The sequence below is a fragment of the Pelophylax lessonae genome, assembly GCF_965119305.1.
Source record: "Pelophylax lessonae genome assembly, chromosome: 1".
NCBI classification, from domain to species: Eukaryota; Metazoa; Chordata; class Amphibia; order Anura; family Ranidae; genus Pelophylax; species Pelophylax lessonae.
This window is the reverse complement of record NC_138768.1, coordinates 142980802-143006553: the sequence shown is the minus strand read 5'-3', so window position 1 is coordinate 143006553 and position 25752 is coordinate 142980802. Positions and strand designations below refer to the sequence as shown.

The 25752-nt window shown below is 40.7% G+C and overlaps 1 protein-coding gene across 2 annotated transcripts in view; it reads right to left on the bottom strand.

The window, feature by feature from the left end:
• RASGRF2 (Ras protein specific guanine nucleotide releasing factor 2) overlaps nucleotides 1-25752 on the bottom strand; it is a 495935-nt gene that overhangs the window by 269205 nt on the left and 200978 nt on the right. For both annotated transcript variants that reach the window (XM_082267574.1, XM_082267575.1), the window contains exons 4-6: nucleotides 19338-19427; nucleotides 15940-16193; nucleotides 359-438 (exon numbers count right to left, since the gene is read on the bottom strand). In XM_082267574.1, the coding sequence (XP_082123700.1) occupies nucleotides 359-438; nucleotides 15940-16193; nucleotides 19338-19427 (424 nt within the window). The remainder of the gene's footprint in view (nucleotides 1-358; nucleotides 439-15939; nucleotides 16194-19337; nucleotides 19428-25752) is intronic.

Genomic DNA, 25752 nt, shown 5'->3' with positions numbered 1-25752 from the left:
AATTATTAAATCATTTTGGGGCACACTTTGACACATAAATGACCTAACAAATAAAAGCAGTGAAATAAGGTTTACAAACAGTAAAACACCACATCTAAAGGACCAAACATAAAAACAGTTTTTCCTAGCACTTCTTTTTTAGTAACAGATTGGTGATTAAGAGAAGCAATCAGTAATATACTGTATAATTCAGCATGATAAAAAAGTAATGCTGTTTCAACGAACCCAAGGAAAACTTCAAAATGATATGATCATATCAAAAAGCCACACAAGTCCCAAACGTCAAGGCAGTAGCCATTCTGCTTGGCAGCTCTCATTCATGTATTATTAACAGTATTAAAAAAACAGGCTCACATACCTAAAATTAAAGTAGGCCAGTTAGTAATTCTGGCTTTCAGACCCTGGTGAAATATTTCATGAAGAAACATGATGGTTTCACTGAAAAAGAAAAAAAAACAACACACATTACTGACACATTATAATCTCTCAATATTCAGCAATTAAAGCAAAGATCAAGTGTTACTGGTAAACAGCAACTCAATATTTAACTTGATTTCCAATAGCTGCATGAAGAAAATATTAATGGTGTCTTCAGTAGTCCTGGAAATAATGAACAATGGAATGCATAAATAATACATCAACAAAGAATGAAGAATATAAAGGTGAAATCACAGGTCATCTACCATAAAGGTCAGTAGTAATTAGTCATTTCTCAGTAAACAAGGCGCAGCTGGCAGCTTTCGCAATATGAATGTGAAATTAATAAAATTATAGATTCGTTTATGGACATATGGCAGCAGTCATGTCTCACTTAGGCTGGCCATAAATGGATCAAATTATGGCTCGTTCAGCAGGGACCAGCCGAATTTCGATCAATCTATGGACAGACTGGTTGAACAGAAGTCATTTTCTCGATTGACTTCTGTAGGACAAGCATGTCAGATTTTTGTCTCTCAATAAGTGCCACCTATAGTCTTCCCTCTGTTAGAATACAATAGCTCCATGGGAGGGATTCCTCCATCAACGCTGAGTGTGTTGATGGAGGAAAATAGATCATTTTTTTGATCAACCTGCTGGTTTCACAAAAAAATGCATCATCTAAGGTCTGTCTCAAATCCTTGTAGTAAATACAACTTTTATTAGAGGAACTGTAATATATAAATCCGAAATGTGGACAATGCACCGGAAAGAAGGAGATAGAGGTATAGTATACACTGCAGCTCCAAGGACTTATTCAAACAAGCAACAAAATGCATTATGCATCTTTTTACTCTGCACTTTCTTAGAAGCTGGATAGACCTTCCTGCATTAATGATACCTTCTGCCCATATCAATGGGTGAATGGGGATGACATTTGGGGACACAAGTGGAGGACAGACACTGGCAGCCAGAAAATGGCCAGGAATAAGCCCCTCTTTGCACCAAGTTCTGTGGCATGTTCAAAGAAACAATTGCATGGGAAAGAGAACCATGTATGTCTACCTCCAATGCAGTGTCAAGTGAAAACCCAAGTTACATGAGAAATAGTGTCCCCTTGCATAGTGGGTGCATCAGTCTATTGCGTGCATGTGTCCTCAGCACACATATCCAATGGGAAGTGCCCCTTAGCACTTTTAGTAAACACTGTATTGAGAGACAACATGAGGGACTAGAAATGAAATAACAGCATTGTCAGGAAAAAACAGAAGTCTATAAATAAAGAAAGAAAAATCTAGAAAAGTATAATAACAGTGTTAATGAGATTAGTAAGCAATTTCAGGCTCTAGCATTTTTTCAAGAAACATGTCAAGAAAAGGTTTGTGTTTAACTCTCCTGCATGTAAAGTGTTAAAGATGTGTATCTAATAGTGATCGACCGATATCGTTTTTCTTTTTCTAAACGACCCCAAACCCCTCGTTGGCACTGAAAAGCATTCAAAACTCCAAGTTTGGCTGTTTTGAATGCTGTCTGTTTTTTTAATTCGGCGCCTGGTTTTTTACATGGAGACCGGCGCATGCGCACTTGCGGCAGGGATACCGGCTTTCACGGGGACACATATTCATGCTACACCGGGTCTTCTCTTCGTCGGCGGTGGTGGATGTAGAATGCCTGGGTCTCCCGGTGGGAAGGGAGACCCGGGTGAGCCCTGGAAGGTGGCGGGAGGGGGGGGGGTCGTCCCCTCCCGCTCCTTGTAATGACAGCCGAGCGGCTTCTCAGCCGCATCGGTTGTCATTACAAGTCAGCCGACCGTGGGCTATGGACACCAGTACCGGGGTGATGCCTTTAGCTGCAGGCATCACCCCAGGACATGCACTTTCCCCAAAAATCGGCAACATCGGTAACCTCAGGGGCCGATTCCGATATATCGAGGAAAGTGCATATCGGCCCCCGATTTATCGGTATTGCCGATAATCAGTCGATCTAGTATCTAGTATGCATAAAAGGAAGCAATCTTTGTTTCCCCCTCTTGGTCTGTCAATGTGCTCCATGACCCATACTTCTCAATGCATGTACCTGATGGTTGTTTTCAGCAAATTGTACTGATACAGCTTTACTTAGACAAATAGGTTCTCATTTGTCTATTTTGGTAAGTGTTCTTCTTATGTCACTTTGACATTGGAAATGTTGTTTAAAAGGACCTATGGTTTTACCAACATATGGTGCATTTTAGCAGGAAAACACAATGTTCCGTTTTACAACTGTAGTAGCCTTGTATTGGGTATTTTCTTCTGTGTGTGGATGTGTGAACGTTGTCCCCTGAATCAAAGAACTGCAAACACAGCAATTAAAAAACTTGTATCAACTTTTTGTTAGAAAACTTGTAAGGCATCTTCGCATATTTAGATCTGGGTTCAGTTTGCACCAACCAATCATGCAATGATCTGTCACGTTTACAAGGGCAGGGCACTAAGCTGCATCTGCAATAGTAAGCCAATTGCTTTTTCCAAACCTGGCCTGAACGTTAGCTTGGGCAGTCCCTATATAAGGTCCCACAAAGTCACTTCTCTTCACTAGTCATCCAGTCATGGCCTTTCTAAAATCATCACTTTCAATGCAGGACCAATAGTCCTACTGTGTACATATGGATATCAAGGACCCACCAACAGACGAAATTCAGAGGAGAGCACAGGTTTCCAGGTAGAACAAGGAAAAAGGTAAACGTTCCATACCCCCTAGACAAAACTCCAAACCCCGATTATAGGGGCTGTAATCCTAAAGGGGCTAGGCCACTTGCAAGAGAAGCCTAAAGAGGAACAGGAAGCCATCAGCCAGTGTCTGTGAAGTGGAGTCTATAGCAGCACACAGCTTAGTAAGCAGTGGGAACTGGCTGGTGACTGAGACTTGGTTGCTGATTTGTGGAGACCTCTTCTTTGGGACCTCTGAGGCAGGCAGGAACTTTGAAAAAACCCTGTTAAGAGTTGGGTGATACTGGTGGTGAGCCAAAGTGTTATTTTTCTACTACACCAGAGTCATGGGCTATTTTGTGTTTGTTTGCTGAAGAAAGTGGTTTTGTTTGCAGTTTTTTTTAGTGCAGGTACAAGACTGTTTGCTTTCACTAACGGCTGGATGGTGATCTTGGTTCCAATATATTACACATTTACACTGAATATTATTGTGCGTGTGCGTATATACAGTAAACCCCCGCTCCATCGCGGTTCAGTTTTTGCGGTCCCGGTATATTGCATTTTTTTTTTTGTAATGTTATTTTACTATATAAATCATTAAAAATGAAATATTTTTGTGTTTTCCATAGCTCTTGCTATGTCTCTCAGTATCTTTTATGTGTTTAAATGTGTTTCTATTGTTTTAAAAGTGTGTTTAAAGACCTTAACCACCCCCCATCCGCGCTACAGCCTATATACGGCTGCAGCGCGGACTCGAATTTTCGGGAGGCCGTTTTTAAACGGCCTCCCAGTGACACGCCCCCAGCGCGCTCCCGCGAGCGCGCTGTGGGGAAAATCTGTGTCGGCCGTGTCCCTTGGACACGGCCGATCACAGATCGTGGTGAATGGCCAATCACAGCGGCCATTCACCACGTGATCTGGCCGTCCAATGAGCGATGATCTCATATGTAAACATATGAGATCATCTCTCATCGCCGGCGCTTCTTCCTCACACGGAGCCTGCAGTGTGAGGAAGGAGGGGGAGCCTCACAGCGCCGGGGACACAGGAGAATGTAATCAGGGCACCGATCACCAGTGCCCTGATTACACAAGGTAAAAACACACACACAGTGCCCCCCCATCAGTGCCCACAGTGCCCGCCATCAGTGCCCCCCATCAATGCCCACAATCAGTGCCCATAGTGCTGCTAGTCAGTGCCCATCAGTGCCTGCTCATCTAGGCACTGATGAGCACTGACTGGCAGCACTATGGGCACTGAGTGTGGGCACTGATGGTGCTGCCCATCAGTGCCGCTCATCAGTGCCACCCGTCAGTGTCCAGTGCCATCCGCCAGTGCCCATCAGTGCCGCCTATCAGTGCCCATCAGTGCCGCCTCTCAGTGCCGCCTCTCAGTGCCCAGCAGTGCCACCTGTCAGTGCCCAGCAGTGCTACCTCTCAGTGCCCAGCAGTGCCGCCTATCAGTGCCCAGCAGTGCCGCCTATCAGTGCTCATCAGTGCCGCCTATCAGTGCCACCTATCAGTGCTCATCAGTGCGGCATATTAGTACCTCCTCATCAGTGCCCATAAGTGCCACCTCATCAGTGCCCATAAGTGACACCTCATCAGTGCCCATCAGTGAAGGAGAAAAATTTATTTTCAAAATTTACTCGCAGAAAATAAGAAAAACTTTTTTTTTTTTTCAAAATTTTTTGTCTTTATTCTTTTTTTTTGTAAAAAATAAAAAACCCAGAGATGATTAAATACCACCAAAAGAAAGCTCTATTTGTGTGAAAAAAATGATAAAAATTTCATATGGGTACAGTGTAGCATGACCGCGCAATTGTCATTCAAAGTGTGACAGCGCTGAAAGCTGAAAATTGGCCTGGATGGGAAGGGTGTTTAAGTGCACAGAAGGCAAGTGGTTAAAATGCTTTTACACATACAGTGACAGTAAAAAAAAAAAATCATGCCTACAATGCATTTTAATAGGGTTTTTCTATTTTGCGGATTTTCACTTTTCGCGGCTGGGTCCAGAACGTAACCCCCGCAATATATATATATATATTTTTTTTTAGGCACCTTAGCAGCAGAGAACATATTATTGGAAGCCAAATGGTCTCTGGGGAATGGTTTCCCATGCGGGATGTTATCTGTAGTTAATTTCTAGTGCAGCTCGATAAAAACAGCTGGAGGAAAGCTTTTGAGAAGTAGAAAGCAGCACAAGAAGTATTCTCTAGAAAAATGTATCCTGAATGAACATTAAACAAGTCGGCTCCTAAAAAGACACGACATTTGGAATCAGATATGTGCTGCCGTCATTTCCACTGTAGCTCTGGAAACGTTTCAGTGCTTAGCATTGAGTACGGCAAAACAGTGCAGAGCAGGTAAATAGAACACATTATGCATAGAGATGCATTATGTGCTCCATATGATAATGGAAAATGCAATTATCCTATAAACTGAACTCCAAGAAAAATCATTTTACAGTTATACATAAATTAAAAATAAGTCATTTAAAATACTGCAAATAGAAGCACATGAAATCTGCCTTTATTATAAGTAGTAATAAACCTCAAAACAGAAGTTTATTATTTTGCAGCTCACTAAACCTTAAAGTAGTAATAAACTCAAAAGCAAACATTTATTATATTGTAGCTTACCAATTCTTATATGTGATGGCTACATTCCTTTTCATTTTTAGGCTTTCTTTCTTCTATTTTCATCTGGTAATCCAGCCAGGAAGTCTGTTGTTTTTTAAAAGCACAAACTATCCAGCAAAATGTATCAGTACATGGATGAGACAAACCACATAACACTGACAGGGGAGTATAAAATGATCAGGTTCTATTTAATCATGTAAAACCTTTATCCCAAAAGGAAAAAAACACTGTTTGCTGTGGACTACAAAGCATGAGCTGGAGTTTGGCTTCAATGTGTTAGAGTATTTTAATCTGCTATTACATCTACCATTACCATCCCCTCCCCTCAAACTGACAGTGCTGCTGTCTGCTGTGCCTCCTGTGCTTCTTCATCCAGAATGGTGTCTCACGAATACAATATGTGTGCTACTGGCCAGATGATAACAAAGGGAAAAAACAAAAGAAAGAAAATTGGCATAGCCACTGCATCTAATGATTGGTAAACTGACATATATTACATTTTTGGTTTTGGGTTAAATACCGCTTTAAATGTGGTGGCTGTATTAGTATTAGTAATCAACCGATATTGTTTTTTAAAGCCGATACCGATATTTTGGCCATTGAATATCGGTATCGGCCGATATTGGTCATTATTTTTGTACATTTAAATATATATATATATATTTTTCTTGACAGGTACTCTTGTGGAGGGATCTGGGGATCTAAAAGACCCCAAACCCCTCCTCTGCACTTAAAAGCATTCAAAACGCCAAAAGTTTGGCTGTTTTGAATGCTCGCATTTTTTTAAATTTGGTGCAGAGTACCTGGAAGTGATGTCATGACATCACTTCCGGGGTTTTTACATGGAGACCCGATCAGAGCGGCTTTGATCGGGTCTTTGGAGGCCGTGCAGGATGGTTGCCTGGGTCTCCCGGTGGGACGGGAGACCCGGGCGAGCCTCGGAAGGCGGCGGGAGGGGGGGATGTCCCCTCCAGCTCCTTGTAATGACAGCTGAGCAGCTTCTCAGCCGCATCTGTTGTCATTACAAGATAGCTGACCGTCGGCTACGGACGCCGATACCGGCGTGATGCATCTAGCTGCAGGCATCACTCCGGTACAAGCACTTTCCTGAAATATCGGCAATATCGGTAACCTCAGGGGCCGATTCCGATACATCTGAGAAAGTGCATATCGGCCCCCGGTATATCGGCATTGCCGATAATCGGTCGATCCCTAATTAGTATTTATTTTTTTAGGCTTTTCTTCCAGCCAGTAATACACTTCCCATCTAAAAGTAATTGTAAAGACTCGTTTTTGATTTTTTTCTATAAAAATAACAAACATGTTATACTTACCTGCGTTGTGCAGTGGTTTTGCACAGAGCAGCCCGGATCCTCCTCTTCTCTTCCCTCTTTGGTGCTCCTGGCCCCTCCCTCCTGTTGAGTGCCCCCACAGCAAGCAGCTTGCTATAGGGGAACCTGAGCCGAGGCTCTGTGTATCCATTCAGACGCAGAGCCGTGGTTCAGCCCGCCCCCTCTCTCCTCATTGACTTTGATTGACAGCGGTGGGAGTCAATGGCGCTGCTGTCTCAGCCAATCAGTGTTGATTGTCTCAGATAATCAGGAGAGAAAGTCCCGTATGGCTGAGACACTAGTGGAAATTGCTGGATCGAGAGGGGGCTCAAGCAAGTTTTGGGTGGGGTGGAGGGGGGGCTAGAGGGGCTGCTGCACACAGAAGGCTTTTTATTTTAATGCATAGAATGCATTAAGATAAAAAAACCTTCTGACTTTACAACCATTTTAAGCTGGCCATATATGGATCAAAAATCGACAGTCTCAGCAGGAACAAGACTAATTTCGATTCATGTATGGCTGTTCCCGTACATGAGAAGTCCATTTATCATTCAAATTTTAATGAACAGTCCCACTTTCAGAATACAATGACACAGCAGGGAGGATTTTGCCATCCACCTTTATATCTGTGGATAGGGAAATCGTCATTTTTTTTTTTTTTTCATTTAGCCAGCTGGCATGGTCAGCTTTAGGGTGTCTCCACCCTGGAGGGAGGGGGTACCCATCCACCTTTCAACAGCAACATTGTCCATTTGTCAGTCGTTGAGAGGGTAGTGTAAAGGGAGGTACACACTAGAGAAAATCGGAATAAAAATGTTGTACGTGGCACGATCGTTCGATTTCTGTATAGTGTGTACACAAATTTTGACATCCGATTCAGACTTTTCAAATGAAAATTCTTGAAGGGGCAATTTTTTCTCGTACTTGAACAGAATGAATGATTTTCTTTAATGTGTATGCTTTTCATACTATTTTCCTTTGAGAAAAATCAGATACGAAAGACTGCGCATGATCAGAAACAATAAATAACAAAAAAAAGTCATACCAGAAATTTCGTACATTTTTACCTTCTGACTTCAGACAAGGAAAATTGGACAATCGTTCACCTGATTTTCCTATTGTGTGTACTAGGGATCGACCGATTATCAGCAAAGCCGATTATCGAAGGGCCGATATTCACTTTTACCGATACAGTGGAGATCGAAAGTTTGGGCACCCCAGGAAAAAATTTGTATTAATGTGCATAAAGAAGCCAAGGAAAGATGGAAAAATCTCCAAAAGGCATCAAAATTATAGATTAGACATTCTTATATGTCAAAAAAAGTTGGATTTTATTTCCATCATTTACACTTTAAAAAAAAACAGAAAACAAAAAAATTGCATCTGCAAAAGTTTGGGCACCCTGCAAAGTTAATATCTTGTACTGCCCCCTTTTTGGCAAGTATCACAGCTTGTAAACGCTTTTTGTAGCCAGCCAAGAGTCTTTCAATTCTTGTTTGAGGTATCTTTGCCCATTCTTCCTTACAAAAGTCTTCCAGTTCTTTGAGATTTCTGGGCTGTCTGTCACACACTGCTCTTTTAAGGTCTATCCATAGATTTTCAATTATGTTGAGGTCAGGAGATTGTGAAGGCAATGGCAAAACCTTCAGTTTATGCCTCTTGATGTAATCCCCCGTGGATTTCGAGGTGTGTTTAGGATCATTATCCATTTGTAGAAGCCATCCTCTCTTTAACTTCAGCTTTTTCACAGATGGCATCAAGTTACCATCCAAAATTTGCTGAAATTTTATTGAATCCATTTTTCCTTCTACTCGTGAGATGTTCCCTGTGCCACTGGCTGCAATACAACCCCAAAGTATGATTGATCCACCCCCATGCTTAACAGTTGGACAGTTGGACAGAGGTTCTTTTCATTAAATTCTGTGCCCCTTCTTCTCCAAAAGTACCTTTGCTCATTCCGGCCAAAAAGTTCAATTTTAACCTCATCGGTCCACAGAACTTGTTTCCAAAATGCATCAGGCTTGTCTATATGTTCATTTGCAAGGTTCAAATGCTGATTTTTGTGGTGAGGACGTAGAAGAGGTTTTCTTCTGATGACTCTGCCATGAAAACCATATTTGTACAAGTATCTCTTTATAGTGGAATAGTGTACCACAACTCCAGTGTCTGCCAGATCTTTCTGGAGGGATTGTGCAGTCAAACGTGGGTTTTGAACTGTTTTTCTCACAATCCTGCGAGCTGTTCTGTCTGATATTTTTCTTGGTCTTCCAGATCTTGCTTTAACTTCCACTGTTCCTGATGACTGCCATTTCTTAATTACATTCCGAACAGAGGTTATTGACATCTGAAAACGCTTTGCTATTTTCTTATAGCCTTCTCCAGCTTTGTGAACGTCAACTATTTTCAGTTTCAGTTTTCTAGACAACTGCTTAGAAGATCCCATAGTGCTGATTGTTGGGGCAAGGTCAGATGAGTCTGGGCATTTAAAACCTTTGAGATTGACATCACCTGGTCTTCCCAGACGATGATTGAGAACAATCCATGACACTGGCAGGTCTCAGCCTTGCAAAGGGGGCAGTGCATGCTATAAATTCTGCAGGGTGCCCAAACTTTTGCAGACACCATTTTTTTGTTTTCTGTAATTTTGAAAGTGTCAATGATGGAAATAAAATCTAACTTTTGTTGACATATTATAAGAATGTCATCTGTAATTTGACGCCTTTTGGAGATTTTTCCATCTTTCCTTAGCTTCTTTATGTACATTAATACAAATTTTTACCTGGGGTGCCCAAACTTTCGATCTCCACTGTATATCAGTATCGGCCCCGGAACTTATATTGATATTACCGATATTAGTGTATGTAATATTAGTGTCATTAAAATCCTAGCATCCACTTTATTAGTGTTTTATATAATGTCCAGTGTGTGTTTTTGCAATCTAATAGTGTGAAATACCTTTGTTACATTGCCGCTCGGCCCTTCTGTGACCCCCCAGCTGTCAATGGGGGGATGAGAGAAGGACAGCAGAGCGGGAGATGTAACAAAGGTATTTCACACTATTCTAATCGAATACTTGGCACTTCTGTGTACACTGCAGAGGGGAGGGGCTGAGATCCTCCTCTGACAGCAATGAGAGGAGAAAACAGCAGAGTGGGAGATTAGCGAGGAGAGTCCGGAGCAGCGATGTAATGGAGGTATTTCCCACTATTCTATTACAAAAACACACACTGGACATTATAAAAAACACTAATAAAGTGGATTCTAGGATTTTAATGAGACTAAACTAGGTTCACGCGGGATTCCTGGCAGGCAGGGAGGGAAGGGAAGACCGCAAATTACAGCTAAAAGACCTACTCCACATGTTCAGTACCAGATTTGTGTCAAAAATTGTCTTTATTTTTCAAAACTTTAAATGTACAAAATATCGGCCGATACTGATACGTTGTGACCAAAATATCGGTATCGGCCCTGAAAAAAACAATATCAGTCTATCGCTAGTGTGTACCCAGCTTTAGATGCACTAGCAGATTTAGAGTCAGACTCCAGCTAACACTTTTTTGGCAATTACAGCAACAGGTTTTTTTTTGGGAGGAATACAAGTTTTACATAAATGAATAAAAGACGACCATTCTAAGCACCCCTGTCAGTTTTAAATGGTTTGTATCACCCCTTTAACTGTTAATTTGCTGGACAGCTTGGTCGTTCACATTAATGCAGCTTTGAAATCGCACGTCTTCGTCTGAAATCACATGATTTCAAAGCCGCATGACAGTGCAACTTGGGGTGCCTTCATGCACAGATGTCTATTGAAGTTGCACCTAAAATCGGCAAAAGTAATGCAGGAACTACTTTTACAAATTGATACGGCGCTGCAAAGTCTTCGTCGCACCAATTTGAACAGTGCCATAGTCGGCAATAGGCTGTGACAGGTAAAATCACATGCCAAATCGCTCCAATGTGACAAATGGCTCCAATGTGAACAGGGGCTTATAGGAAGCTGTAAAATAACAGACTTACTGCCAAGATCTTCAGAAGAAAATAAAGGGGAAAAAAACTAAAAAGGAAACTATTCCAGCCACTACATCTAAGAACTGGCAAGCTGTAATATATATTTGTTTTTAGATTTAAGACCGCTTTAACTTCTCCTAATTCTCTGCCATCCAGAGCACAGACTCAGAAACCCATTGCCAGAACTACAAATTTGATGGGCACTACTGTACTTTACAGAGTTGTAATTCTTAGGGTCCTTTCACAAGACCGCTCTGATCAGATCTGCCTGTCAGTTTTTTAGGCGGATCTGATCGGATTCCCCATGTATCCCTATGGGGCAGCGGATGTCAGCGGAGACATGTCCATCCGCATCCGATCCTGTCTGTGAAATCAGGACGGATGGAAACAGGCGGTCCGCTCTCATCCAATTCCCCCATAGAGATGCATGGGGCTCTGACACCTCCCTCTCCGCTCACATTCTATGCATTAGGGGAAAAAACCTTTTGGGTGCAGCCCCCCCCCCCCCATACTTATCTGAGCCTCATTTCGATCTAGCAATGTGGATGAGCAGCGGGTCTCCCGGGTCTCTCTCTCCTCATTGGCTCACACAGAATCGGGAGCCATTGACAATCACAGCCAGAGAGCCAATGAGAAGAGAGTGGGGGCGGGGCCGAGCCACGCACCATGTGTGAATGGACACACGGTGCACAGCTCAGGAGCGAGCATACACAACTGCCCCTTAGCAAGAGGCTTGCTATTGGGGGCACTTGGTGGGGGAGGAGCCAATAGCACCAGCAGGAGACCCAAAAAGAAGAGGATCGGAGCAAAACCGCTGCACAGAGCAGGCAAGTATACCATGTGTGTTATTATTTTTTTTTTTATTATTATTATTATTCTTTTCTTTAGAATCACTTTAAACATGATACAAGGAAGCGTTGTTTAACCACTTAAGGACCACCCGCCGCTGGCCCTCCTGTGCGAACCGACGTAGCTCTACGTCGGTCGCACGCCTGCAGCTAGGCGCGCTCCCGTCCCCACTCAGCAGCGGGGACTCCGATGCACGGGGCCGGCGGCTCCAATTGCTGCCGGCCACCCGCGCCTGTGATCCTTCTACAAATGTATATAGGATCGCAGGTCTCTGTGATCATTTCAAAAGTCCATCCTGCATACAGTTAGAAACACTCCCCTAGGCTTACATTTAACCCCTTGATCACCCACTGTGTTAACCCCTTCCCTGCCAGTGTCATTATTACAGTAACAGTGCATATTTTTAGCACTGATTACTGTAGTAATGTCATTGGTCCCCCCAAAAGTGTCAAAAATGTCAGTTAGGGGTCCGATCTGTCCGCCACAATGTCACAGTCCCGCTAAAAATGGCAGATCGCCGCCATTACTAGTAAAAAAAAAAACCAATAAAACTGACATAAATCTTTCCCGTAGTTAGTAGATGTGATAACTTTTGCGCAAACTAATCAAAATATGCTTATTGCGATTTTTTTTTTACCAAAAATGTTTAGCAAAAAAAAAATTGGCCTAAAATGTTAAAAAATTTTGATTTTTATTATTTTTTTTTTGGGAATGTTATATAGCAGAATGTGAAAAATATTGTTTTTCTTTTAGAATTGCTGTTTTTTTTTTTTTTTCGTTTATAGCGCAAAAAAATAAAAATCGCAGAGGTGATCAAATACCACCAAAAGAAATCTCTATTTGTGGGGAAAAAAGGACATTCATTTTATTTGGGTACAGTGTCGCACGACCGCGCACTTGTCCATTAAAGTAACGCAGTGCTGAATCGCAAAAAATGGCCTGGTCATTAAGGAGGAAAATCCTTCCGGTCCAGAAGTGGTTAAATACACACAAATGTATCTTTGAAACACAAAAGCACATGCAGCAACGCACAACACAAACGTGTAAAAAGTCCCCTATATGTGGGAAATATAACTGTTCTAGCTTTATGTCACTTCTGCAAATTCAGTTTTCACAGAACAATAGGGTTCTACAAAAATCCAGTTAGTATATTTTATCTTCATCTCTCCTAAATTCCTATAAACTGTCCTTTCCTGAAAGCCTAATAAGAAATCACAAGAAATATCAAAGGAGATAAAGAACAGCATGTGCGAACATTGGAATCCAACAGTCAATCCCTGAGACTGCTGATAGATTATGACATAATATCTAGGCACATGGTGTATCTCTGTATACCAATTGTGTTTGATGATTCCCTTATGTCACTCATGTTTCCAGGTTAAACTCAGCAGACTGAAAGGAGCTTCATGCAGCTTTTTATCATCAGTGTAAGTGATGGAACAGGGGAGATAAATCATTATGTTCCAGGATCCAGTCAGCTCCATAATAGCCACACAGCAGATAACATTTTGCTGCTGTCTTATGACAAAAACGTTGTCACCAGTGCAGAACAAAGTACGGAACCAGTTTTAGCGTCTCTGCTACTAGGAGCCTTTGTGAAATGACTGCTGGAATATTTAAGGCTTTTTCTACTCTTTAAAGTGCTCAGCTTCTTCTACAATTCATCTATGCAGATTAGAAGAATAGAAGAGTATAGTGCCGGGCAACATGTCATGTACATGCAAAATTACCAAAGCTGTCTATCTGGATTAACAAATGGCATGCTTTTAAGAGCACAAAAAATAATAAATTTTATAGAAACATGTTACTTGCAGAGCTGCCTATTGTTCGCTGTTATCAGTCATAAAAGAAGGATTAATAGTGACATTTGGAAATCATCTTCTATCGGATTACTAGACAGAAAGCCAGCTGTACTAGAAACCTTAATATCCCTTTATCATACTGATTTTTCAGAATATATATATATATATATATATATATATATATATATATATATATACACAATATATATATACACACACACAGTATCCCACAAAAGTGAGAACACCCCTCACATTTTTGGAAATATTTTATTATATCTTTTCATGTGACATTTTTGGAAATATTTTATTATATCTTTTCATGTGACAACACTGAAGAAATGACACTTTGCTACAATGTAAAGTAGTTAGTGTACAGCTTGTATAAAGTGTAAATCTGTTGTGCCCTCAAAATAACTTAACACATAGCCATTAATGCCTAAACCGATTGCAACAAAAGTGAGTACACCCCTAAATTAAAATGTCCAAATTCGGCCCAAAGTGTCAATATTTTGTGTATATTCCAGCACTGCCATAACCCTCTTGGGCATGGAGTTCATCAAAGCTTCACAGGTTGCCACTGGAGTCCTCCTCAACTCCTCCATGATGACATCGGGGAGCTGGTGGATGTTAGAGTCCTTGCGCTCCTCCTCCTCCCTACGTTTGAGGATGCCCCACATATGCTCACTAGGGTTTAGGTCTGGAGACATGCTTGGCCAGTCCATCACCTTAACCCTCAGCTTCTTTAGCAAAGCAGTGGTCGTCTTGGAGGTGTGTTTGGGGTCATTATCATGTTGGAATTCTGCCCTGCGGCTCAGATAGGGAATCATGCTCTGCTTCAGTATGTCACAGTACATGTTGGCATTCATGGTTCCCTCAATGCACTGTAGCTTCTCAGTGCCGACAGCACTCATGCAGCCCCAGACCATGACACTCCACCACCATGCTTGACTGTAGGCAAGACACGCTTGTCTTTATACTCCTCACCTGGTTGCCGCCACACACGCATGACACTATCTGAACCAAATACGTTTATCTTGATCTCAGCAGACCACAGGACATGGTTCCAGTAATTCATCCATCCAAACTGTTTGCGGGCTTTCTTGTGCATCATCTTTGGAAGAGGCTTCCTTCTGGCACAACAGCCATGCAGACCAATTTGATGCAGTGTGCTGCGTATGGTCTGAGCACTGACAGGCTGATCCCCCACCCCTTCAACCTCTGCAGCAATCCTGGCAGCACTCATAAATCTATTTCCCAAAGACAACCTCTGGATATGATGCTTAACACGTGCACTCAACCTCTTTGGTATATATATATGCATATGTGTGTATATATATATATATATATATATATATATATCTATGTAAACAAAATTTGTATTTCTGTCTATCCAGTCCTAAATATTTACAGCCCTTCCACACAGCATAGCCAGCAGATGGCACCACTTTCTTTGTTGCATTTAGAAATGCACTTTTCCAAGCCTTTAGGCTGGGTTTACACTAGTGACTAGTGTAAACTGATTCGCATGAAAGGAGAGTGTGCCCGGCTCTTTATGGAACCGGTTCACACATCTCCGTGGCGACTGCGGAGCAGATTGCACAGGGGCCCTGTGCATCTTTGGCTCAGTTTCAGGTACAAATTCGGCTTGATTTGTCCCTGAAACGGAGAACAGGGACACACTGGACCCCTGCTGTGAGCCGCATCCAAATTAGGTGTGAACCCAGCCTAAACCAGTAGATTGGATAGTGAAAGACCAGCAGCAGACTGATAAGGTCACCTCTCTGCTTTCTCTGCTCATTTCTACTGTGTTCCTTGTTTGGATTTTTGCATGCTGCTTGCATGATTAGCCTCCAAAACTGCCGCTCCCTCTTCAAGTTAGAGTGCTGCTGTACATGAGATTTAAACTGGCCATAGATGGTGGTCAAGCACAGGTACTGAACCACAAAGTAGATAGGAACCCGCTGACTGCATTTGATGTGCATAACACAGGAAAGCAGCTGCTATCTACGTAAGGGATTGAAATCAAGCCAAATCAGGTACTTACACTGATTGCATTTAAAATACAGTTACTGATCATTTAATAAATACGGAAATGTATGAATGTGTTTCTTTTATATCTGCTTGGAGTTTGGTTTTAAGCTGAAATATGCATTTATTGATAGCATGACCTACTGTTTATTTGAGTATGAGGCAAAGTGTTTGTCACCTGTTGAGGAAAATGCTGCTCACATCATCATGGCTGATAGGTGGCTTCTTGGAACTGGCTGCCATCCTCAGCGGCCGGAGAAAGCAATTCACAAGGATATAAAGCTGATGCACATATTCGGCCTCGGCCTCAACCATGTTGAACACTATTTGATTCCTCTTCCTCATGCTTTCAGCATGCGGGGAACATATGTAGTCTTGAACAATTGTCTTCCACTTTCTTCTGCACAGCCAACCACGCATAAAGCTCTGAACCTGAACAGATAAATTATGTTAGTGGGATTCAGAAATTGTGTTCTCCCTGATTTATCAATCAACAAATAGCCTTACAGCCTCACGTTAAACATTTTTCCAACAATATATATTTTTATCCAACAGTAACTGTCAATGTAAAGTGAAAAATATTATTGCAGACCAAAAAGACAGAAATTAAAATTCTTTCACTGGCAAGCCTAGATACAGTAAAGGGGCCATACACACGGGCTGGATATCGGGTGGTATCAGCAAGTTTAATAAAAAAAAGTCCAACATTTGACCCGTGTGTAGCCATGTAAGCCGGCTTCTGTCTAAGAGGCATGCCCGAAAAAGGTCTGCTGTCAGCCAATGAGGGTCAGAACACAACAGCTCATCGGGGAGATTGCTGTAATAACATCAGATTGTTAGTACAGGATCTCCTCCCGAGTTTATTTTCATTTAGCCCACTGGGTTGAAAAAAAAAAAAAAAAAGATAGTGTGCACTAAGCTTAAGTGAATAAAACTTTCAGAAAATCTTTAAGATAAGCATAAGCATTCTTCCTCAATTAAGGAGAAACATATATAAACTAGTAAAACAAAAAAACATGATTTTCAGTTTTTAAATTAAGTTTCATTGATAACTAATTATTTCTGGGTTGTTATGAGTATCTTTTTAATCAAATTAATTTTATTATTAGGTTATTTAAGTCCATGCAATATTCATTTAATTTTAACCAAATTTGAACTATATTTTTAATCATATTTTATACTATAGGGCTAGTTATTTGTCTGATGTAGGCTAGATTATTATTGGACATGATTTTATGTATACTAATAATGATTTTGTTACTTAGTGATTTATAGTATTTTATTGTTATCTAATCCTTGTAAAACTCTTACCAGGCTCACTAAACAATATATACAATTAGAACCATAATGAGGAGATTTTGTTATACTAAGTTTGAAGAAATGACTGTAGTATCGATGTGCATTTGACTAATGAGGGGTTAAATGAACAGATGGACAAGTATTGAGTGATGCTTTGAGAGGCAAAATAATGTCTGTATCTCTCTGCGGTGGTTTGGTGAGCTTGGAATGGGTTAAGAGTCTGTACTGAGAGAGCGGAAAAGCCGGTCTGCCGGGCCGTGTAGCCACCCCACTGTGACAAAGTCGGAAGTGGCGAAACACGTCGGGCCGTGGCTACACGGCAAACCGGACTGTCAGTCGGAGGAGCAGAGAACAGCTTCCGAGAGACTCTGAACCAGTGTGGAGGTGGTGAGAACTCAGGGAGCACTTTAACCCTCCAGTTTTAGATGTTATAAGCACTGTTAATATGTATTCCATGTGAGTTCATTTGGGATAGATTTTTTGAATAAACAAAGTTTATGAGATAGTATTACACTTGTCGAGCTTTTTCTTTTCCTGCATGTCTTCCTTGGAGCCATTTATAGAGGAAAAAGACAAGAGAGCTTTATTCATCTAGAGCAGTGGTTTTCAACTCGAGACCTCAGGACCCACTAACAGGCCAGATTTTAAGTTTTACCTTGGGGAGGTGCAGACTAGAGTACTGCAATCACTGAGCAGCAAATTATATCATCTGTGATGTATTTCAGTTATCTTGCAAACCTGGCCTGTTAGTGGGTCCTGAGATCGGAGTTGAGAACCACTGATCTAGAGGAATCTATTGCCGTTCATGCTTTCAGCGTGATTGCCCACACCATGCAAATGGGGGCATATACATGGGGTGAGTGTCCATCTGATGGGAGCAGTGTTGGATGTTCACATTGGTGGTGGATTTTTTGGTGATAGAATCATCCTCCATTCACGGGATTTATTGTTTTGGATGTTGCACTGAATCAAGCGTTTTTTTTCAAGGAACTGTGCAATATTAATTACTTTTGGACTTTAATTTTATCAACATTTTTGTTTTTATACACACTATATATAGAGTATATATATATATATATATATGTTATTGTTTGTGCTGCTAGCGTTTCTGCTTTACAAATGTTGTGTTCACTAAATTTGACAAATAAAATTTTTTTTTATATATAATTTTATAATTTTATTTTATATTCAGGTATTTAGCTTATTAGCGCAAGAGATTTCACTTTATTATTAAAAACAAAAAACCTGTTTGGGTTCATACATTAAGTATTATATACAAAATGCTTACTATCGTTATCTAATCAGCTTGGCTGAAATATCTGTCTGTGACTGCCATTTAAAACAACGCGCCAAGAAGATTCACCTGCAGTGAATGTTTGGTTAAAGTCACATTCACTGCTTTACACCCCATACTGTTTGCAATCAGAAATGCAAGAGGTTGCTATCAAAGCTGCTTCTTAAAGCTGGCCACAGACGGTTTGAATCTCAGCAGGTTCAGCATGGACCGTCTAAGATTCGAATTATGTATGGGCAAGTCTGAATGGACCCAAGTTGATCGATTGATTAACATGGGTACAACCAGCCTGTTGGATTTTATTTGTACACAATAGCTCAGCGGGAGGGACATCACAAACTGTATTGATGAGGGGAATCAAGTGATTTTCTTTCCTGCAACACATTCTTGCAGGAAAGAAAATCGCTCCATCTATGGCCAGCTTAAAACTGGTGTAAGTTATAATTTCAGAATCGTTAATATAAATCATCCAAACATATTTAGAAAACATTTAGCCTGTAGAAGAAAATGGGTAACTTAAAGGAAACCTGCTAAAATATAAACTGCCCTTCTCCTTTGAAAATGCTGAATGCCATGTAGACCCTTTTGCTTCAATACCTAGAGACGCTAACCAGGTGGGCCCATAAGGATGTTTGACTTTTCTAAAGCTTTCAAAAAGCATGGAAGCCTTTGGTTCAGTAAAAGTGTCAGACCACTATTTTAGAAAGTGTTCAGAAATTTAAATAGTTGTCAGAAATTAAAAAGTTGTCAAAGCGACTTTAAAGGAAAAACTCCAGGTACATATGATACTTTAGTTGATCAATTGTAAACACTTGGAAATTGCATATCACTACTCCAGAAATAGAAGAGCAAGTGACCTGTACTGTAGGTAAACCACACCTAAAGGCTGCTGTCTAATAGACATGTGGAAAATGTATGCCCTGAATGACTATAAGGACACCCCCAGTAGAGTGACATAGTTTTATTATTTGTTTGCATGTTACCTTCTTAATTTTCTTGATGTCTGGATCCTCTTCTTCATGGTGGATGTGGTAGGGACGCATCCGTTCCTTCGTTTTATTGAGAGCTACAATCTGGTAAACATCACAAAAACATTATGTTGAAGGTCACATATAATTCAACAGCGACAAGATGTAATCAAATAACAAACAAAAGGAGTGAGGTAACTTTCCATGGTCCGATTTTTCGAAGATTTGACAAAAGTCCAACGAAATCAATAGACGGATCCATCATTCTAGGAACAATACCAATTAAAGGATAAGTCCACCCTAAACTAAAATCCCTGCATCTAAAGACCTCCTCGATCTAAGACTATCCTATCTAGCCCTGTAAAGAAGAAATGAGTATACAGGCGGTCCACAGGTTTACAAACAAGATAGGGACTGTAGGTTTGTTCTTAAGTCAAATTTGTTTATAAGTCGGAACAGGTACATTTTTTACGTTTACCTCCAGCCAAAAGAATATGTTTTACATTCTTTGGATAGCAAAGGGAATGGTTAACACCACTGTACCATTTGTTTTGCTGTCTGTACATCTGTTCAGAAGATTTCACCTCACTTTCTGTCCCTGTTGGGTTGTTGTGGAAACAAGAATTAGTGATAAAGTTTCAGTGGAGATACCTTTTTCCATGAACACTCTTAAAGGAGTAAATTTCCCTTCCTAAGGCTAGATGTCTCCTAACTTCCTGTTGTCGCTCTCCATTTGTAAGTAGGAGTCGTTTGTAAGTCGGATGTTTGTAACCCGGGGACCGACTGTACATACCTTTTTTGAAGCTGATCCGGCCCGATCTCAAGCGGCGGAAGATCTGCAAATGACATGGCCAACAACGGCTCTGAAATGAATGGGAATAGACGTCACCTATCGAGTTAGTACGGGGCTTCTGTTATTGGCCGCCTACACAGAAAAGCCGCGGGTCGGATCTGCTTCAAAAAAAGGTATGTATACTGATTTCTTCTTTACAGGGCTAGATAGGTTAGTCTTAGATCGAGGGGGTCTATAGATGCACGGATTTTAGTGTTTACGGTAGACTTATCCTTTAATGCTGGCAGAAATAAGTTATTGGTCAAAATGATCCTTCAGTCTACTAGAATATCTTTCTTTGCAGATTATCATTTTTAAAAAATGTTATCGATAACAATGATTATTCACCAAACAGGATAATTATAGTCTGAAATATATTGGCTACTACTCAAATTATCAGAAACATCTTATACTTGTATAAATCACATAAAACAGCCTAGGTTTAAATTATTAAATAATACAGCTGACCTGCTCCTTGTCTTCTCCTCATATGGGTTCATGGATAGGTACAATAAACATTCCCCTTCTAAATCAACCAGCACTTCAAATCTCTACTTTGAATATAAATGACACAAAGACAGAATGTGCTTTCTCAAGCAGCATGCTTATATTGGTAACTGTTATGTATTTACTTATGATCCCTGCGATATTCACTCTTTAAGAAATAATTTTGTATAAATAGGTCCATGTATTGTATAACCCACATACAGTATCTCACAAAAGTGAGTACACCCCTCACATTTTTGTAAATATTTTTTTACATCTTTTCATGTGACAACACTGAAGAAATGACACTTTGCTACAATGTAAAGTAGTGAGTGTACAGCTTGTATAACAGTGTAAATTTGCTGTCCCCTCAAAATAACTCAACAAACAGCCATTAATGTCTAAACCGCTGGCAACAAAAGTGAGTACACCCCTAAGTGAAAATGTCCAATTTGGGCCCAAAGTGTCAATATTGTTTGGCCACCATTATTTTCCATCACTGCCTTAACCTTCTTGGGCACAGAGTTCACCAGAGCTTCACAGGTTGCCACTGGAGTTCTCTTCCACTCCTCTATGATGACATCAAGGAGCTGGTGGATGTTAGAGACCTTGCGCTCCTCCACCTTTCATTTGAAGATGCCCCACAGATAGTCAATAGGGTTTAGATCTGGAGACATGCTTGGCCAGTCCATCACCTTTATCCTCAGCTTCTTTAGCAAGGCAGTGGTCCCCTAGGGAGGCATGTTTGGGGTCCTTATCATGTTGGAATACTGCCCTGCGGCCCAGTCTCCGAAGGGAGAGGATTATAATCTGCTTCAGTATGTCACAGTACATGCTGGCATTTATGGTTCCCTCAATGAACTGTAGCTTCCCAGTGACGGCAGCACTCATGCAGCCCCAGACCATGACAGTCCACCATGCTTGACTGTAGGCAAGACACACTTGTCTTTGTACTCCTCACCTTGTCGCCACCACACACGTTTGACACCATCTGAACCAAATAAGTTTAGCTTGGTCTCATCAGATCACAGGACATGGTTCCAGTAATCCATGTCCTTAGTCTGCTTGTTTTCAGTCAGCAAACTGTTTGTGGGCTTTCTTGTGCATCATCTTTAGGAGAGGCTTACTTCTGGGACGACAGCCATGCAGACCACTTTGATGCAGTATGGGGTGACAGGCTGACAATATGAGCACTGACAATCTGACCTCCCACCCCTTCAACCTCTGCAGCAACGCTGGCAGCAATCATAAGTCTACTTCTCAAAGACAACCTCTGGATATGATGCTGAGCAGGTGCAGCTTCCTTGGTCGATCATGGCGAGGCCTGTTCTGAGTGGAACCTGTTCTGTTAAAACGCTGTATAGTCTTGGCCACCATGCTGCAGCTCAGTTTCAGGGTCTTGATAATCTTCTTATAGTCTATGCCATCTTTATGTAAAGCAACAATTCTTTTTTTCAGATTCTCAGAGAGTTCTTTGCCATGAGGTGCCATGTTAAACTTCCAGTGACCAGTATAAAAGAGTGAGAGCGATAAAACCAAATTTACACACCTGCTCCCCATTCACACCTGAGACCTTGTAACACTAACGAGTCACATGACACCGGGGAAGGAAAATGGCTAATTGGGCCAAATTTGTGTACTCACTTTTGTTGCCAGCGGTTTAGAAATTAATGGCTGTGTGTTAAGTTATTTTGAGAGGACAGCAAATTTACACTGTTATACAAGCTGTATACTCATTAATTTACATTGTAGCAAAGTGTCATTTCTTCAGTGTTGTCACATGAAAAGATATAATAATATTTTTACAAAAATGTGAGGGGAGTACTCACTTTTGTGAGATACTGTAATCCGCTAAGTCAAAGGATACTTGTTCTACCTTTCTTTCATCCAATGCTTTCATCAAGAATAACGTAAATATGAATATACACAAGTTTACCTAACCAATAGTGGTGGAGCAATCATTTTTAACCAGCTTAGGGACACTGGGCATGATAGATAGATAGATGGATAGATAGATAGATAGATAGATAGATAGATAGATAGATAGATAGATAGATAGATAGATAGATAGATAGATAGATAGATAGATAGATAACATCAGCGGTGTCAGGAAGAGTTAAGATGTGGCAGTGTTCTTAGTACTGTGTTGTAACTTCTTGGGTTCATTTACAGCAGATCAAAGGAGTGACGTTTGGGGCCCATTCACACCACTACACTGGGGTAATATGCGCATTACTGCAATGCAATGCACAGTAACATGTTACGTGCGTTATTGCAGAACTATGTCGTTCATTCTAAAAACCACCCCTATGCACCTACTCAACTCACCTGCATTGAAGCACTGCAAAGCAAAAAATGTTGCATGCATCTTTTTTGGTGCAATAGGCAGCCCATTGAAATGTATGGGCTGCTTTAATGCAACATGTTCTAATCCAGAGCACCAGTGTAAACAGGTCTCTAATCTGCATAATATGTTAGTTAAAACAACCCTGCAAATTAAAAAAATAAATGTAAAAATGTAACTAAGTTAGTGTTTAACCCCCTTGGTAGTTCTTACTTAACCCTAATTAGCCCTCATTAACTCCTTTTCTACTTAACTATTGTTTTTCTGCTGATTTCCTTTTTTCTATAATTTGCCATGAATATTGAAACTTTTTTCATTTTTTTTTTTAAAGTGTCCCTAAACCCAAAAAGAAAAATATTGCAAACTGCTAGTACTTGTGGCAGCTGCATTTGTTTTTATTCTTTAAGGATCTTTTGGGTTTTTGTCACCTGGTAATCCTGAAAATAACTCAAGAGCAAAAAACAAATGAACCCACTACTTTTCAATGATAGATACAAATCTAGTTGCTAATAGAAACCCTGTGACTTTGTTCATTAAGCGCAAAGTGAGAGGAGCCGCCTAAAGCCCACCTCACCTTGACATTGGTACCCTGCTGCTCCTTCCTTTGTCGCAATCGTCACAAAACACTTGGTGTCAGCTGCTGTTGAGGCTTAGGTGTCTTTCACATTGACGGATCAATCAGGTCTGCCTGCCAGTTTTTCAGGAGGACCCGATCGGACCATCCATTGCTCCGCCAGCATCCAATCCGGGCCTGTCTGCTAAAAACAGAAGGATGGGGATCTGTTCCCCATCCTCCTGGAGGATCAAATCGGATGACAGTCCATTTCCATCCGACCAGCCCATAAAGAACAACAGGCTATGTCTATGCTTGCTCTGCATAGTGAAGCGGACACGGACCTGTCATCCGCCTGCTCAATGGGGATCAACGTAGAGATCGACTGCTAGCAAGTGACACTGGCATTGTTTATTAGAAGGAGGTCACATGCTCCTCCATACCCAGAAGTACCAGCCATGGTTTTCAAATGAGAGAGGGAGGCCTGATAACATGAATGGACTTCTACCTGAAGGGGAAAGTTGACATTGGCTTCCTAACAGATGATATAAAAACCATATATGAAAGCAATGCTGTAGCTTCAGCCGCGTTTGTCGTGTAATATCTGTGTCCTGGGCCTGTACATTTTTGCTAATAACAGTTAGTTTTTTACAACTGTTTATGCAGATTTGTATAATCCTTCCCAAAAGAAACATTATGCTTAAGATTCTTAGAGGAAAGTTCTTCTATAGAACTAATTTGGCTTTGATGCGGCATGGTAAATCAAGACCAACCACAACAGCGATTAAAGAAATCAATCGAACTTTGCATTCTTTGTAGCTTCCACCAAATTACCTCTTAACAGCAGGATTTTCATAATGTTTCTTTTTCTCTTTCTTCTCAGCTATGATTACAATACATTGTTCAATCATATTTCCCAAATCCTAAGTACTACTAAGGGACAAGATTGTAAATTGCTTCAAAATATTATGCAACCATAGACAAAATATAATTAGAGTTTCTTTGAAAAAAAAATCATGCTCTTCAATCTATGAGGAACTTAAAGAGCGCCTATACCGGTCAATTATTATCAAGTAGTATAATGACTAACAGTTTCTCTGGCCATGATTGCATACTGTAGTTGGGAACCAATCATGTTCCCAGTTCTTGGCAAGATCTCAGCCTGCCGTCTAGCCAGAGGAGCAACAACTTGCACACCTAGTGACATCACATCTTGCAGCATGTTAACTTTCCTAAAAAGCCTAGACAATTGGTCACATGGTCTCTAAAGACGAGGATCAGAATTCAGATTGGTTGAGCCTTCCTTTTAGCAGAGATCATGTGCCAAAAGCCATAACAGACCGAAAAAAAAAAAAAAAAAATCAACCTTGTCATGTTGAAAGGTTTGCATATCCTTTCAATTGATCCACTAGTGTATTTTTTTTTTTAAGATCTCATAACTTTATTGATTCATTGGGCCTTCATCAAAGTCAGGTGAAGCCAACTTATATTATTTAACTCTTTAAACCTTACAGGATATCCATCTATTGAAATAGTGCTGCTACCCCAAAATAGCCCTTAATGATACACAGGATGAGATAGAGACTTGTGTGCTCAGATGGCCCCAGTACTCAGGCATCCCAATTTCCAATCAAAGAGAAGAAAATCCAGCACCACAATGTCTCAAAAATAAAACATATACGATTTTATTAAATCCATCCAATAAAATTCATCAATACTTGTGGTTTTTGACACGTTTCAGACTCTTACATTAGGACCTTAGTCATAATAAACTAATATTGGATGGATTTAATAAAATCTTATGTTTTATTTTTGAGCCATCTTGGTGCCGGATTTTTTTCTCTTTGATTAAACCTTTCAGGATGTTGTTCTTTCATATCACAGCAAAATGCTCTTCTAAGCAGAACAGTGATCATGAAAATTAAGTTAACAGATTGAAGACTGCAGCCTACAATTTTCATTATCCACAATTTTAGTAGGAAAAGAAAGTTTACGTGAACTTGACCTGGCCTATAACGTTCCTAAGGTTACAATGTTTCAAAAGTGCAAAGCATAAAGCGAACCTGTGGCCAGGTTATGAAGTAGTAAAATAGCATTAAAATAAATCCTCACTGACCCCTGAAACTGCAGGTATATTGGAACAATTCATCCTCAAAGTTCAAAGCAGAGGCACCAAAGTCCTTCAAGTCATTCTCTCAGCATATCAGCTCATCCT